Source organism: Arabidopsis lyrata, assembly GCF_000004255.2.
Source record: "Arabidopsis lyrata subsp. lyrata unplaced genomic scaffold ARALYscaffold_1, whole genome shotgun sequence".
Classification (NCBI taxonomy): domain Eukaryota; kingdom Viridiplantae; phylum Streptophyta; class Magnoliopsida; order Brassicales; family Brassicaceae; genus Arabidopsis; species Arabidopsis lyrata.
The window spans coordinates 16,042,159-16,059,209 of record NW_003302555.1 but is presented as its reverse complement, the minus strand read 5'-3'; the positions used below and the strand labels follow the sequence as shown (position 1 = coordinate 16,059,209).

Below are 17,051 nucleotides of genomic sequence, written 5' to 3'. Positions count from 1 at the left end.
TTAATATATCCGTTATAAAAAATCTATATTCAATATTCATGGATGCGTTTTTGTGGTACCGATATTCGGTTAAATCAATATAAGAGTTTGTTGCAAAAATAATTTTACAAAAATATAGGGTGAGTTACTCAAATAACACATAAAAGTGTGTTTATTACTTATATAGCTTGTACTATTCCTATGATCATTAATGGCCAAATAACCCTTGAATTATTGTTGTAGGAAAAAAGTTATTACAAAACTGCCATTAAAAGATGCTATTTTTGTGGGAGAGAGAAAGTGAGTTTTAAGAGGGAAAATTTCCCTCCACATCAAAAGTCTATCGTTGTAGTGACGATAGAGTTAATAGGTTTTGGTAGAATATCACGTTAGAGTTATTAGGTTGAATAAGTTATGTGATAGAGTAATAAGGCGATAGAGTTATTTGATTGAGTTAATTACAGTGGTGGCAGAGTTGAAAAAAAACCAGAGTTACATGACAGATTATGATGACTTTACGTTTACTAAAATAGCACCGTGACAGATTTAACGTATGTGGTGGCAGAGTTAAAAAAAAATTGAGTTATGCGGAAGAGTAACATGTAGTGGCAGCAGACTTAATGAGGGATATAGAGTTACTTGACAGATTTTGCGAAATAAGTCTGTCGTAACATGACAGAGTTAATCCTTATGACAGAGTTATTTTTTAACTCTGTCATAACGAGGCAGAGTAACGGTTTACTCAACTAGCACGTTTGAGCGTTTTTTTTGGATGTATGTGGTGGTAGATTTAGAAGAAATTGTTAGCGATTAGATTTAAGTAGGGCGAACATAACATTATGAATTGTCGATTTTACCCTTTAAAAAAATTTATATTACAACATTTTATTTTTTGTGGGGTCCTTGACAACTAGATATTGTACATAGTTGTATGTAGATGTCTTGTTGTCCTGATTCCTTCATAGTTGAACTAAATGAAATTTTGACATTTTGAAGTTGAACCTTGAAATCGAAAATATAAATCTAGTTGGTCACATTAATTTTCACATTAGATCGGTTTTTAAGAAGTTTTGATAGGAAAATATTCAGGAAATAATAGTTTCACTATTTATTGCATCAATATAGGTCATCATGAACTAAATGTTCCTGGTTACACAAAGAGTGATTTGTGTAAAAATAAGTTTATTATCAAATAAATTTATAAAAATTTATATATTATATTTGAAAATAGAAAATGTAATAAATTATTAAAGTTTAAAGTTTTTAATGTTAAAAATCACTTGTTACAATTTAATTTTTAAAATTTCATAGATATAATTTTAATTTTAAACTCCTCTTAGTTGTACAAGTTGAACCAAGAACATAAACTCATATAAATTGCATACCAAAATAAAGTACTTGCCGTGGTATACTAATTTTTTTTTTTTTTTTGATAAAGTAATTATGTTGTTTCTATGTGCTAATTTAATTTTCATAAGATCACAAGTGCCGTGGTATACTAACTTTTATTTTTAGTTAGATAAATAGATGACGATTCTAGATATTTGTTATTCGTGCAGATTCTACATCTTGTGTTCAGGTATTGAAACAGTGAAACTGGTTTATCTGTGGTTCTTGGAATCTACACATCATCATCATACATACAAAATAGATATTTGTTATTCGTGCGATATTTGAGATGTGGCTTAACAATAGGACCTCTATCAGCTTCAAGAGTGAGGATTTGGGATCTCACTAATTTGGTTTACACTAGGAACCCTTTACTATGTGACTCGGATCAACAGGACAACCATTATGAACACACAGGTCATGGCGAAGATCAAGAGCCACTGGAAGCAAATTGTCTTTGAGCTTTCTGAATATATCTTTGTGGCTCTTACGGTTGCGTGTCCGGTGCTTGCCAAGCTTTGCTCAATGGCTTCCTCTGTAGAGTCAAGTATCTGTTAATGAATCAACAATAAAGAAAAAACAGAAAAATGTTAAAGAACAATGAAGCTAGTAGAAACAATATATGAACCAATATAGATTCTCCTCTTATCCCATTGTTGATGATAATAGTAAGGACATGTGTTTTGTAAGGAAAAGGATAGCATCTCACCTTTTCTGTATTTTGCACAAATTGGCTTATCATTTGACTTCTCTCCTTGAGTTGTCTCGCAAGTACCACCATTTCATCGGTTAGATCCTCTTGAAGCTTTCTGTCATCAAATGATTCACCAATGTGACATGAAGTGTCAAATTCAACTCGAATTCAAAAGCATACAACTTTATACTCTTGGCGATAGTTTTGTTCATATAAAGAAAGTGCTTAGAACAAATGAGATCCTAGTTTTTTCTCAGTGATCTATGAATATCTACCTCTGCTTGTCAATGCGCGCTTGAGCTGCGGTGTCTAGTTTTATTGGTTTTGAGGGATCAGCGTCATAGCTTGGCTCCTTGGAACATAAAGGCCTACCTGAATCAAGGAAGTTGCTAAGAAAAAGGAAAATTTTACAAGTTGAGAAGCATGTGAATCAAGTATTGCACTTACACGATTCTTCGTTTCAGCTGTGGAGAAGTGGGGCTTCGTGTATCGTCTTCTATATTGGGAGAACTATCGCTGGTCGAATCCTTTGCAAAATTTTCATAAGAAAACTCTGTGTCAGTCTGTAAATTTGGGGAAAAAATCAATAACTTGGTATTAGTTACAGAAGCAAAGCTTGAAATTGCAACTAAAATGGTTCTACACAGGAACAAACCAAAACATGCCTGCCTGAAACTAAACTCATGGGGAAATAAAAAAGCAAACTTCAAACAACTCCTCAGACCAAATGCCTAAATGTTTTATAATCCAACAGAACAATCTCTTTCAAGTTCAGATGACTTACCACTTGAGCAGCTATTCTCGAAGCAACAGCTTCAATCTTCTCATAGTACTCATTCACCTTAGCCTTTGTAACTCTGGTCAAGAGAGCACAGGAAAAGATAAGCGCATTAAAGAAAATCAAGATTGGAAAAAATGGATACTTGGCTACTTTGGTAGCATCAAATAGCGACACCCTAATCCTCCACATCAATTGAGCAAATTCCAAAATATTTCATTCTAGTCTACGGCCAATATACCTACTTGGGACTGAGTATATAATACCAAGTAATTCAATTCGATTCTCTACACCCTTGATCCTAGATAGAGATATAGCTATTTTCAACATTCAAATACCAAAAAAGCAGAAATCATGTAAACAAAATTTTGATTTCAACTCACTTATCTGTTAAAGATTTAAATTGCAGTGCTGAAACAATGAGAGAGTAAGTAACCTGGGAATCCCTTGAGGGGTCTTCTCTTCCGAGAAGCGACGTCCTCAATGAGAGAGTAAGTAACAATGAGAGCGACGTCCTCAATTCGGCCATCCTCAGCGAGCTTCGAGGCGAAATCAGCGTAATACTCCAACGAGCCATCTGGAATCCATCTTACGACGTTAGAGAAGTGATTAGAGAGAGAATGAGTCGCGGAGACTGGAGCAGGAGAAGGTGAGTGTTGTTGCGGTAGTGACGGGAGTAGCTTGGTGAGAGAAGAATTGGATTTAGCTTTTCGGTTGGGCTCTGGTGCGGTGGCGTAACAGCGACGATGGTGGTGGTGAGGATTGGTTATGGCGGAGGAGACGGTCGCCGCCGTCGGTTGTTGTCGAAACCAAAATGAGAGAAATGATTTAGGGTTGTTCTGCTCTTAGTTTTATAATTTTTTTTTTCTGGGGGGTTTTTTAATTCAAAATGGCACAAATGTAAATAAAATTTTTAGAGAGGCTTAAAAGACTTTTGACAACTTTTAAGTGTTATTTGAGTAAGACTCCCCTTGATGGGTGTTATCTCAGTAATTAACTCACTTTTAAGGTATATTTGAGCACATTTTCTCAAAAATATAACTGAGTACTAGTATATAAAATACATAAGCCAACTGATTTTAAGTTAAAAGCTCATGAAACTTAATAATAAATGTTTTATTAGCAAATATTCAAATATATTTTTGTTTTATTAACTAGATTTTGTATCCATCACGTTGCGTGAGTTTTAATTTAAAACATTGATATAGTCCTTGAGTATAAATATAATCATTCGAATTTTTAAGAAAATATCAAATTTATTTTACTAAACGATATATAACATAGATATAGTCGACGATAATATTTCCTTCGAAAAACAACGATTTGATATATACCAGATGGCAACAAAGGTAATTTGAGAATCTTGCGGGAAGACTCAACGGCATTGGAGACTATTCCATGACCCTTTATCTTTAAGAAAGTTTCTTTCTTATTCATATCTCATAATTAAGGAAATCTCTAAAAACACTTTGACATACTTGATTGTTGACCTAATTGTAGAGATCATTGATCGTTAAATGCTGATAACGCCATTCCATATTAAATGTGAATATATTGAGTTTCATTGAGTTTCCCAAAGATACGTGAGTTTCCTTGAGTTTCACTGAGTTTTCTTTCTCATTTTATAACGCCATTCGAGGCGTTGAAGAGTGCAAATAAGAGATTCCCAAAGATATATGAGTTCCCTTTTTGCAAACCTTTCTCTTTAGATTTAGATTTTTAATTGTTCTTGTTTGAGGACAAGCAACGGCTCAAGTATGGGAGAATGTTATAAATCTTATTTTTGTTGGTTTTAGAGCCATTTTATTATCGAGTCTCGAGTCTTTTTATCGAGAACAAGGTAGTTTTCGATGTTGTTGAGTCTTTACAAGTTTCTCGACCTGCTGAAGTAAAGAGAAGATTTTTAGAGAGGAAGTGCAACAAAATGCGCCAAGGGAAGAAATTGAAGACGATGACCGAACGGTTGTACTTTTGCATAGGTCGTACCGAAGATGTTGTATACCGATCGGTTTGGTTTTTGTAAATTTTGCCTTTTTTCTCAGTTCTAGGGCTCTGACTCTTTGTATATAGATATCCTATGTACTAGTCGCAGACGCACGACGCAACTGATAACATCGTACTTTTCCTGTTTTAGCTATTTTTTTCTTATGTTTTAGGAAGCATTTGGTGTGATTTAAGGCCAAAGAGGTTATATTCAAGTGTATATGGAGTCAAGAAACTTTTAAGAGTTTTAAGGCAAAAGGACTAGAAAAGGACAAAAAAACAGGTTTCAAAACAGATTTGAAGCAGCAGAGGTTTGGCATCCATTGGAGACCTTCCCGAGCATCAAATTGAGAGATATTTAACTCTATGGAAAGCTAGAAGAGTCAAGATTACATTGGAAAACTCAATAAAATCTGCCAAACGGATTTTACACCCTATTGAAGATGATTGGTCCGAGACCGATCACAAGAACTGTGATCAGTGGGAAGATACCCCTTGGGACAGGCCACAGCCCCCGTGGCCGGTGATACTTCAAGGCTGCTTTCAAGTATTTTTACTTCAAGAAATATTTATAAGTTTTCAAGAAAAAAGGAGTAAAAGTCGAGCAAAACCGGCCGTTTTAGGACAGTTTCTGTACCTCCAAAATTTGGCATCCGTTGAGTGTCTTTCCGTGCACCAAATCAAAAGATCTTGGATACTAAAAGCTAGAAGATTCAAGATTTACCTCAAAGAAGAATCAAAGAAATCCATTCAGCCACTCGGAAGTTATGCCAAAAAGAGTGAAGATATGTCCAGACTGGGCAGAAGCTATGCAACCGTTCCGGAGCTTCTAGGCCACACCGGCTACCAAGCCCGTACCCGGGCTGCTCACCACGCTTACCACCGGTCACAAGCCTTGTGATCGGTCCAGAAACTCGCCCCATCACTTACTCAAACGACGGAAAGTGACGCTTTTGCATCTAAACTTAGCTGAAGCCTATAAATACTGAGACTTAAGATGAAAACCCTACGCTTTTAGTACGCATCTTTTCACAGAATCATGCACCTCTCATAGCCTCCACGACGCCCCTGCAGCCTCCAAGCTCCAACCTCGTCGTCTCCAAGCTTAGAAGAAGTCGTCCTTTGAAGATCTTTCTCTTGTTCTTCATTGTTTTCTCTTCTTTTCTCTTCTACTCTTTCTTATACTGCTTTTGGGGAGACAAGTTATCTTCTGTGACAACTAGAGAAGTTTCCTTCGACCCCTCTTTGCTTATTTGATTCGTTTACGATGCTATACTTTATCATAATGATTTCGTTTCTCTTCATCATGAGTGAGTAGTTTTATTTGCAAATTGTTGAACAATTGTTGGGTTTTATGGGGTGATTCAAAAGGGATTCGTGGTTCAATTCTTATTAGGTTGTTAGATCTGATTTTTGTTGATACTTAGATTCTTTTGGGACATCTTTTACTTAGTGCATGTCGTTTGGATCGATCATCAAACGCTGATCCAAGAGGGTAGGAGCTCTAACCGGGTAAACCTAACCTTGGACCTAGTGTTACCGAATCTTTGTGTTGTTGCTTGCGTAAGTTGAGTAAAGAGATTAGATAACTTAGCGAATCCGATCCTAATGTGTTGATCTATGCGTCGTTACCTGCGTAAGTTAAATAACGGCATATAGGGATCTTTGCCAATTAATTATATAACCTAGGGTTAGTCGTTTATTCATGCCTCGTAGTTGAGCACTAGAACAAAAACATTAGAAACTTAAGAGATCCTAACCCTAGTGAGTTGAGAACCATGATACCCTGAGAATGAGCATCGTGAAGCTGGGGTTTAGAGTCTATATGTCTGTCGTAGAGTGAAATTTGGTAAATTTTCATACGTTTGATTTGTTTTGTTTAGAAGATTTGGAGTTTTGTGAGATTTCAAAGTTTATAAATTATAGAAATGGGTAATTGACAAAAATAGCCCCCAAAAAAGTTTTTTTTTCCAAAAATAGCACAATATTTCTAAAATTCCACAAATAGCACCCTAAACTTTAATTAAAATAGAAAATAGAAATGAGAGCATACACTAACTGATAGAAATTGAATCAAAATTTCTTTTAAATGATAGAAATATTTACCCTAAATTGGAAATAGGGAACCCAAAACTAATATTAAATTGAATCAAAATCTCTTTTAAATGGTGGAAATATATACTCTAAATTGAAACTAATGAACCTAAACATAATAACACAAATTCAATATTAAAATGAATCAAAATCTCTTTTAAATGGTAGAAAAATACTCCCTAAATTAGAAATAAAGAACCCAAATATAATATTTTAAATTTATTTCTAATTTATTTTGGTTGAATAATTTTTTTTATATAAAAATTGTGATATTATTGAAAAAAAGGGGCTTTTGCAAAAATGCCACCTTTTCAATGCTAGTTTTCAAAAGATAGACTCACAAAAATGCCCCTTTTTCAATACCCCTTTTCAAAAATGCCCCCTTTAGCTGTCCATTTTTAAAAATACCCCTTTTTATGTACAAAATGACTAAATTATCTTTCTTTTAATAAAAGATATCACAAATATATAAGAAAATATAACAAAATTAGGTCCACAAAATACAAAATATTTTTTGGCGGGAAAAGTGATCCCGCAATTTTTCCCGCCAAAACACTTGTAAAAACTTTAAAATACCTTGTAAAATTTTCCCGTAAAATTTTTTCCCGCCAAAAATATTTTTTGCGGAAAAAATGTTTCCGCAATTTTTTTGGCGTTAAATTTTTGGCAGGAAAAATTTACAAGGTATTTTAAAGGTTTTTTACAGGGTATTTATAAGGTTTTACAATGTATTTTAAAAGATTTTACAACGTATTTTAAAAGGTTTTACAACGTATTTATAAGGTATTTATAAGATATTTTTAGATTTTACAAGTTATTTTATAAGGTTTTACAAGTTATAAATACCTTATATAACTTTATAAGTACCTTGTAAAACCTTTTAAAATACATTGAAAACCTTACAAAATAAAAACACGAGTAACAACGTCGAACACACTACTGCGAACATTTCCACGACCGAAAAAAATATACGCCATAATAAAAGTTGCAGGAGATAACGTTTTCTCGCTTTTTTCAAATTTCTTGGCGGGAATAATTTTTACGGGAAAATTTTACAAGGTATTTTAAAGGTTTATACAAGTGTTTCGTCGGGAAAATTGCGGGATCACTTTTCCCGCCAAAAAATATTTTGTATTTTGTGGACCTAATTTTGTTTCAAATAAGGGTAAAATGGTCATTAAAAATTAAAAGAGGACAAACTTAAAAATAGACTCTCAAAGGGGGCATATTTGAAAAGGGGTATTGAAAAAGGGGCATTTTTAACAATTTCTCTTTTCAAAAATACCCCTTTTTTAAAACCTTATAAAAATGCTCTTAAAAATATAAGATTTACCCAAATATGTATGTAATATTATTAAAACATATACAAACTACATTTCTATGTATCTAAAATCTTATAAATACTTTATAAATACCTTATAAATGCATTTTAAATACCTTTAAAAACCTTTAAAATATCTTGTAAAACCTTTGAAAAACCTTAAAAATCCTTTAAAATAACTTGTAAAACCTTTAAAAACACCTTATAAAACCTTATAAATACTTGGATCGAGTCTTCAAGTAGTAGTTACAATCCATAAGTACCTTATAAACCTAATAAAACTTTATAAAAATTTCAGATTTAAAAAGGAGCATTTTTGAAAATGGACATCTAAAAGGGGCATTTTTGAAAAGGGGCACACCAAAAGGGGTATTTTTAACAATTTCCCAAAAATAAACTAGTGATAATAATTTTAAAACAAAAACTTAATAGTGAATCAACTAATGCTATTTTTGGAAGTTTATAGAGTGTCTTCTATAATTGTCTATAAAACTTGTTTTAGTGCTATTTTTGGAAATTTCTCTATAGAAATTTTATTATATTATTCTTAGTAATGCTTCAAAAAAAATTTTGAATGTTTGGATTGTTACAAAAAATTATCTCGAAGTATACCACAAGTTGAATCCTAGTTATTTTTAAAAATGTAAATGTAACATTTTACTCCGTGAGAAAAAACATTACTTCCAAAGCGTACCATCGTATATACCTTTACCCACCAAACGTTATTAGGGAGTGATTGGTACAGGCTTTGAAAGCTTTAAAAAGTTTTTAAAATTTTCGATAGTTTTTTTTTCCCAATCAATTTTTTTTTTACTTTAAATTTTTTAAAGTTTTCACAACATTTTTTTTTATTTTTTACTCTTTGTTATCAATATTTTTTAAAAGTCACGTAAACCTGACTTTAGAAATAAATCAAATAAAATTTAAAGTTTTTTTTTCTTCTTTCCATATGTATGTAAACTCTCATAAGATTCACTCATAAATTAAATTTTCAAAAATTTCTGTTGATTTACAATTGAATTTTTTTTCTTGTTCTTTTAAGATTTTTTTTCCACATATTCGGTAATTATTTAAAATTGTAGTTTCTACAGTCACAGTCTTTACCAATCGGTCCCTAAGCAATCTCAGTTAAAGTCTTAAAGCAAAAGTTCTTAGAGTCAAAGTCTCTACAGCTAGAAGTAACAGTCGTTACCAATCGGTCCCTAAGCAATCTCAATTTTTTTTCAATACATGGTTAGTTAGCTATTTCACCCTAAATTATATCTACCAATTGCGTCGTTGTAAATAGTTCGATGTGAAGTCATCGCTTAATTTGATAGTTAATTTAACAATTGATTCAAACTGTTTTTGAATTAACAATAATTTTTAATAAGAAAAATCATTTTAAAATTAAAAATACTTTTTAACTTCAAAATTAAAAATTGTACATAAAAACATTTATTTTACAACGTAAATAATAAAATCTCTCTAAATCTAGGTTACTAAGTGGGTGATTGGTTGAGCTGTAGCTGTAATTTTTTTGCTGTAGAGTTTTTGTTGTATCTGTGTTGGCTGTAGCTGTAGGGTTTTTTTCGGTAGGTATTTTAATAGTAAAGCATGATTGGTAAAGTTAGTTCAATATTATAGATTTATATTTTAAGTATATGAATTTTAAAAATTTGTAATATATTACATAAGATAACAGATGAAATATATAATAAATAGTAAGTTTCATATATTCAAAATACATTATACAATTTTTGGTGATAATATATATTAAAATATAAAATTTTATAAAAATTAAATATATATATATATATAATTAATATAATTTTCTGTCACTTTAGTAAAAGTATTGTAAATAGATTATTTTTTCTTATATTTAAATTATCATGTACACTAGTATGCAATAGAAAAAGAAATAATTAAATATAGGAGAAGAAAAAATGTGTACAGCTCTTAAAGCACACAAAAATATGCTGTAGAAATTTTAAGAGTTACAGCAAAAAAAACTAAAAAAAATTGTTTTGGGCTGTAAAATTTTTTAGGAAAGCTAAAGCTTGATTGGTTTAATATTGGAGGTTTAAGTTTTTTTTGAGCTGTACCATAAAGATACAGTCCAACCAATCACACCCTAAATCAATACCAAAAATGTTGCGTCACACTAGCTTATGGATCCAATCGTGAGAATTCTGATGCCCTTCTTTCAATGAAATAGCTTGTTCTAGCCCCATTAGAGATACTCATAAGACCATCAGCAGTGACAAATGTGTTTGTGTGGGTGTAAGTATTTTTTTAGTATTATAATTTAAAGCAAAAGAGAAAAGAGAAAGAGAAAGAAAGAGAGAGATAGAGAGAAAAAGTGTTATACCCGAGTGTAAACTTACACCCGGGTGTGAAGAGAGACAATTTTTTCGTTTTTTTAATACTTACACCCCAAGACTCACACCCACCTGCTTGCCCTAGTGCCCATGCTCTAAGGGTTTTTAAATAAACAAATACTAGTATTTTAATATCATTCAATTATTTACTTTTGACCACTCTATGGAAGATAATTGTACTTAAAATTTCTAATGGGTATCTTAAACAACAATCCTTTCTCAGTTTCTCTCTCTTTTTTTTTTTAGTATTAGGAGATACTTAGATTAGAACTTCCTTAGTTGTTGGCTTGTTGAAGTTCTTGTTGTCGTCGCTTTTCCTTTAAAGCCACCTCTACTGTGGGATCTCTATTAGCAATGATATCGAAGAGATGCTCGTAATGATCAAGTTTAGCCTGCATCTTCTGCTGATACGCCGCTTGACTCTCCTCTAAAGTCGCAATTTTATCGTTAGCTTGATGCAATGACATGAGTAAGATGGTTTGATCATCTTTGGGATTTTGACGCGGGGAACTCGAGGAAGAAATAGGGACATTCCTAATAGATTCCACCCCTATAATCTTTTTCTTTTTCCTAACGGCAACCTACAATTAATTAATAAGAAGTTAGTTAATTATATATTATAAATAAATAATTACCAAGAGAATACAAATAATGGAACAAGAATCTAACGGATTTATCTCCATTGGCTTCTCGACTTGGACGTTTACCCGTCTTGATAAGCTGGAAATATTTACTAACTGAAATCAGTTTTAAAGAGTCATAATAATTAATATAATTCAAAGAGAAACTTACATCTTCTTTAGACTTTCGAGCAATGCTTTTTTTTCCTAACTTATGTGGTGTCTTGTGATGGCTACTTTCCGTATTTCGCTTTCTCAATATCTGAAGCTCATATATGCAGTATATTAGCACCTCACTAAAATATATTCAAGTAAAAAAAAAATAGCTTTTTACGTTACCTTAATTTTTTCAGTAAACTGTAAATGGACAAAATCTTGCCACTCTTCTTCTGAAATATTTTTTGGCCGATTTTCTATAGATTCCTCAAGAGTGTCACGTTTATGTTTATTCCACAATAAATTCTTATGATTTTTGGCCTTTTGACCCAAAATTTTCATCATAGACTTCTTATACTCCTCATTTGAAGCATCAAAATGAAACGTATCCTACATATACATTTAAACAGAAATATTAAGAATAATGTTAGTAACTGCATATTAATTAATATATATGTACTGGTATGATCAGTATACCTGAATGACATTCCAAACATCATCCTTTTTTGTTTATCTACATTCCTCCAATCCTCATAAGTTAGGCCAAATGGATGATCAAGACAATATTTGCCAAGCCACGTACCAAATAATCCTCCACTTCCTCCTTCCGGTTGATTATATGGACCAAAGTCGAGAACAATTTTATAGCCCATATCTTTTTTAATATCATTTGAAGTCATATGTTTTTCTGTTGACTTTCCATCTGAATCTGCAAAGAAAATAAATACATCGTTGTAAATTCTTACTTTTTCTAGGCTTCGAAAACAAGGTTTTTTACTTACCTATAACATCAACCACCCACTTTCCTCCCTTACGCCCGTATGTATATTTTTTTGAGAAGAAGATGTACTCTCACGATTTTCCTTGTGGTGAATTGTTCCATCACGTACATTTGACTCCAACTCTTCACGAACATCATTGGTATCCTTAATACAGAATCCCAAAAAACGTTAGTCTTTTTAATTTGTAACAATACATAAACATAAACAAATATAATTAACTAAAGCATACAAACAGTTTTTTTTAAACTAATTAAATTTAGCTCTGATTCTAAATAATGATCATTTTTTTGATTCGACAGTTTCATGGAGAAAATATTTGGAGGATCCTCCACAGTGAGAAAATCAATTTGATTCACTTGGGCATATTGTGTTTATTCAACACAAAAATTACTTATATCCATATGCATATAGAATACCAAAAATGTTGGTTTATTAAATCTGTGACAAATGCATAAACACAAAAAAAAAACACAATAAAGCATGAGAAAAATTTATATATTCAACTAACTCATAACACATTTACAAATAAAAACACCCATATCTACTAAACTCCGAAGTTATCAACTAATTAAACGTCATAATTATTAGAGGCCACAAAGAAGCCCAAAGACTTTGTCTCAAGAGAAGCCCATTAGCTATAGAATTAGGTCTAAGCAACTAGGTTTCATATACATAGTCTCTTGTAATGAACATCAAATAATTAACCTAGAGAGTTGTCATTTAGAACAACTCTCCTTATTTCCCCATTTATGAAAGCAATCCAAGAATCAATTAGATCTTGGTGACAATCTAAAGTTCTTCCTTTCTTTACTTTCTTTGCACAATAAAGCTCTTCATGAGCTATTCAATTTATGTCTTTATATTTCCCTTTCAATAAGCTCAATGAGCAGAAATCTATCTTGCTTTAGAAATGTCTACAATAATCATATAAATTATCACTAACTAGCTAAAAGTTAAGGTTTTAACGATCATTTATTACCCCTAAAGTGTTTCCGATATCTATCGTAGTAAAATGTTTTTCTGCTACCCTCTCATCTGAATCTGCAAGGAAAATACATCGTTATGCATTTTATAGTCTTCAAAAAAATGTTTTTCTACTTAATTACCTTTAAAATTAACAACCAACTTTCCTAAATACCTTGCTTATATTTTTCGTGAGAAGATAATATATGACTCATAAGAGGCTATTTGGTGCTAAGTGTTCCTCCACGTAGATTTAATGTCAAGTCATCATGAGGAAAAGAATTCGTATCTATCTAAATATATAATAACCCAAAAACATAATCTTTTGAGTTTGTAAGAATGCATAAACATAAATAAGCAAAATTAAAGATTAAAACTAAGTTTAATTCAACTAATTAATTAAATTCACCTCTGATTCCAAATTATGATCGTAAGATTTTTGATTCGACATATTTTTGGGGTGAATATTTAGGGTATCCTCCTTAGTGAGAAAATCAATTTGATTCACTTGTGAATTTTGTGTTTCTTCAACACGAAAATTAATCATATTCCTCTGCATATGAAATACCTCAAAATGTTAGTCTTTATAATATGAGACAAATGCATAAACATAAACAAACACAATAAAGCATAAAAAACATAATATATTCAATTAACTCAAGCCACATTTACAAATAAAGATACACATATCTACTAAAATCCTAAGTTATGAACTAATTCAACGTTATCATCATCCACATTAAATCTAACTAGCTAAAAGTTAAGGTTTTAACGATTATTCATTACCATTGAATTGTTCTTGATATCTATCGTAGGAGGAAGTTTCTCTATTCTCTGGTCACATGAATCTGCAAGGAAAATACATTATTGTGAGCTCTTACTCTTTATAGGCTTTTTTGGCAAATTAGACACTTTTTCAAAAGTAATTTGTAAAGTAGGTAGTTTTTTTTTAAATGAGAGAAATAGACATTTTTTTGCTTTTTGTGAGATAGAGGATATGTCTAATAGACTAAAAAAACAAAATACATATCAAATACTAAATTACCCTTTAATTTAAGAGAGAATAAAAAGAATGTGAGATACCACTTTAACTTTATTTTGTTTCTCTTTATCTTTTTGGTTCTTTTTTTTTTAATTTTTTTAAATAACTTTATTAAAAAGAATATTTTCTTTATTTTATGGTAATTTTTATAAGCACATACACAAGCATTTTAAACATCGTTTTGTACACTAACCATTATTCGTCGGTGTACAAGTGTTAGTGTAAACCGATATTTCATAAATCATCAAGTACACCGACTTGTCTCGTACTTATAAATTGAAGTAATATTGTTGAGAATATTTGTACAAACATAATGACTATATAAACCAAATATTATTAGTCAATACAATGGTGTACAAGATGGTGTACATAAATAAATTACTCTTGATGGTGTACATAACGATGTAAACCATTATGATGTACGAGATTGGTGGATGGAATGGTCTATACCACTATTAAATGATAGCATACGAGATTGGTAGATAAAGTGTACAAAACTTGGTGTACACTTATAAGGAATGTATAAACCATTATTTCAATTAATGGTGTACATCATCTCGTATACTAATGTTTATACACTGTCTCATAGACCTTTAAGTACACCGACGAATAATGGTTCTTTCATCTGTAGATGAGGTGTACAATATTTTGAAGGTGTATGATGTTGTAGACCATAAATATCTTGTACACCATATTGTAGCAGTCTGATGGTATACGTGATACAATAGAAAGTGATGTACAAATGGTGGTGTACGAATGGTAGTGTACGACAATAATGTAAAAATGTAATATATAATATTGATATAAAAAGTGATATACTAGACATGACAATATGTTGTTGTGGTAATTTTTTTTATGATGAATTTCTCACAAAACAAGATATAATTATTTAAATGAAAAAAAAGAAAAAGAAAAGAGAAAAACTTTTTACTTAAAGTCAAATATAACTTATGTGGGTGCATAAAAACAAAAAATGATAGATATGTCATTTACTAATATCTCTATTAGAGAGAAAGTTGTATTTGAGAGGAAAGAGAAAAGTACATATTTTCCTAATTTCTAAAAAATTACCTACTTTACAAATTATTTATATAAAAAGTGTCTACTTTACAAATTTTCTCCTCTTTATACTCTTCGAAAACAATGTTTTTCTATTTTATTACCTTTAACATAAACGACCCACTTTTCTACTTACTTTGTGTACGTGTGTCATGAGAAGAAGATATATTACTCTTAAGAGGCTTCTTGGTGTGTAATGTTCCACCATGCAGATTCAACGCCAATTCATCATGACGAAAAAAATTGGTATCCATCTAAATATAGAATAATTCAAATCGTTAGTTTTTTTTTTTTAATTTGTAACAATGAATAAATATAAACAAACAAAATTAAAGCCTAAAAATAAATTTTTATTTAACTAATTAAATTTAACTCTGATTCCAAATTATGATCATAATCAACCTGATTCGATAAATTCAAGGGGACATTATTTGGAGGATCCTCCTTATTGAGAAAATCTATATGATTCATTTGGACATTTTATGTTTCTTCGACACGAAAATTAAACATATCCCTCTGCATATGAAATACCCCAAAATGTTAGTCTTTTTAATATGTGACAAATGCATAAACATAACAAACACAATAAAGCATGAGAAAAACAAACTTTATTCAATTAACCCAAGAGACATTTACAAATAAACACATACATATCTACTAAACTCCTAAGTTATCAACTAATTCAACGTCATCATCATCCAAATTAAATCGAATTAGCTAAAAGTTAAGGTTTTAATGAGCATTCATTACCCATGAAGTGTTCTCGAAATCTATCGCAGTAATATCTTGATCTATTGCCATTTCATCTGAATCTGCAAGGAAAATACATCGTTAAAAACTATTACATTTTATTGTTTTCCAATAAAATATGTTTCTACTTAGCTACATTTAACATTAACCACCTAATTTTTTTTTACTTACATTGTCTATGTATGTTGTGAGAAGAAGATATATAACTCTCAAGAGGATATTTGCGGTTAAATGTTCCACCAACTAGACTCAACGCCAAGTCATCATGAAAATAAGAATTGGTATCTATTTAAATATATAATAAACTAAATCGTTAGTCTTTTTTATTTGTAACAATGCATAAAGAAACATAATTGAAGCATATAAACAAAATTTTATTTAGCTATTTAAATTTACCTCTAATTCCAAAGTACGTTCATAATCTTTCTGACATGATTGATTCTTGGAGTAAGGACTTGCAAAAAAATCATCATTTAAAAGAAAACGATCCAGTTGGGCATATAGTGTTTCTTGAACACAAAAATTACTTATTTCCATCTGCATATGGAACACCCAAAAATGAAACTGATCAATTGATCGAACAGGTTACAAATGCATAAGCATAAACAAACACAATAAAATAAAGCATGAGAAAAACAATTTTTTTTAACGAATTCGGGCCACATTTACAAATAAAGACACACATTTCTACTAAACTCCCAATTCATTAACAAATTAAATTCACCACAAATTCCAAATTATGATCACAATATTTCTGATTTGATAGATTCTTAGGGAGAATATTTGGAGGATATTCCTTAGTAAGAAAATCAATATGATTCACTTGTGAATTTTGTGTTTCTTAAACACGAAGATTAATCATACTCCAAAATGTTAGTCTTTATTATATGTGACAATTGCATAAACATAACCATGCACAATAAAGTGTGAAAAAACAAAATGTATTCAACTAACTCAAGCCATATTTACAAATACAGACATACATATATACTAATTAAACTCTTTAAGTTATCAACTAATTCAACGTCATCATCATTCAGATTAACCTAACTAGCTAAAAGTTAAGGTTTTAATGATGATT

The 17,051-nt window shown here is 31.0% G+C and overlaps 2 protein-coding genes across 2 annotated transcripts; both read right to left on the bottom strand.

Moving 5' to 3' along the window:
• Positions 1–1,507: 1,507 nt before the first annotated feature.
• On the bottom strand, positions 1,508–5,746 carry LOC9327150. Its single transcript, XM_021010458.1, has 7 exons — positions 5,671–5,746; positions 3,277–3,319; positions 2,847–2,919; positions 2,510–2,625; positions 2,338–2,430; positions 2,078–2,177; positions 1,508–1,919 (listed from the first exon to the last, which is right to left on the bottom strand). The coding sequence occupies exons 1-7, from the start codon at positions 5,744–5,746 to the stop codon at positions 1,743–1,745; spliced, it is 678 nt and encodes a 225-aa protein (XP_020866117.1). The 3' UTR covers positions 1,508–1,742.
• Positions 5,747–10,831: 5,085 nt separating this feature from the next.
• Positions 10,832–13,895, bottom strand: LOC9327148. Its single transcript, XM_021013837.1, has 7 exons — positions 13,529–13,895; positions 12,157–12,300; positions 11,852–12,083; positions 11,558–11,764; positions 11,391–11,480; positions 11,268–11,318; positions 10,832–11,179 (listed from the first exon to the last, which is right to left on the bottom strand). The coding sequence occupies exons 4-7, from the start codon at positions 11,717–11,719 to the stop codon at positions 10,874–10,876; spliced, it is 609 nt and encodes a 202-aa protein (XP_020869496.1). The 5' UTR covers positions 11,720–11,764; positions 11,852–12,083; positions 12,157–12,300; positions 13,529–13,895; the 3' UTR covers positions 10,832–10,873.
• Between the last annotated feature and the right edge of the window lie 3,156 nt (positions 13,896–17,051).

Coding starts and splice junctions, on each gene's coding strand:
- LOC9327150 (XM_021010458.1), bottom strand. CDS start 5,746: ATGGGGCGAGTTTCTGGACCGATCACAAGGCTTGTGACCGGTGGTAAG. Junction 3,320..5,670: donor GCAGCCCGGGTACGGGCTTG/GTAGCCGGTGTG, acceptor TCTCTCATTGAG/GACGTCGCTTCTCGGAAGAG. Junction 1,920..2,077: donor TTGTGCAAAATACAGAAAAG/GTGAGATGCTAT, acceptor ATTCATTAACAG/ATACTTGACTCTACAGAGGA.
- LOC9327148 (XM_021013837.1), bottom strand. CDS start 11,719: ATGATGAAAATTTTGGGTCAAAAGGCCAAAAATCATAAGAATTTATTG. Junction 11,319..11,390: donor CTCGAAAGTCTAAAGAAGAT/GTAAGTTTCTCT, acceptor AAATATTTCCAG/CTTATCAAGACGGGTAAACG. Junction 11,180..11,267: donor AAGCCAATGGAGATAAATCC/GTTAGATTCTTG, acceptor AATTAATTGTAG/GTTGCCGTTAGGAAAAAGAA.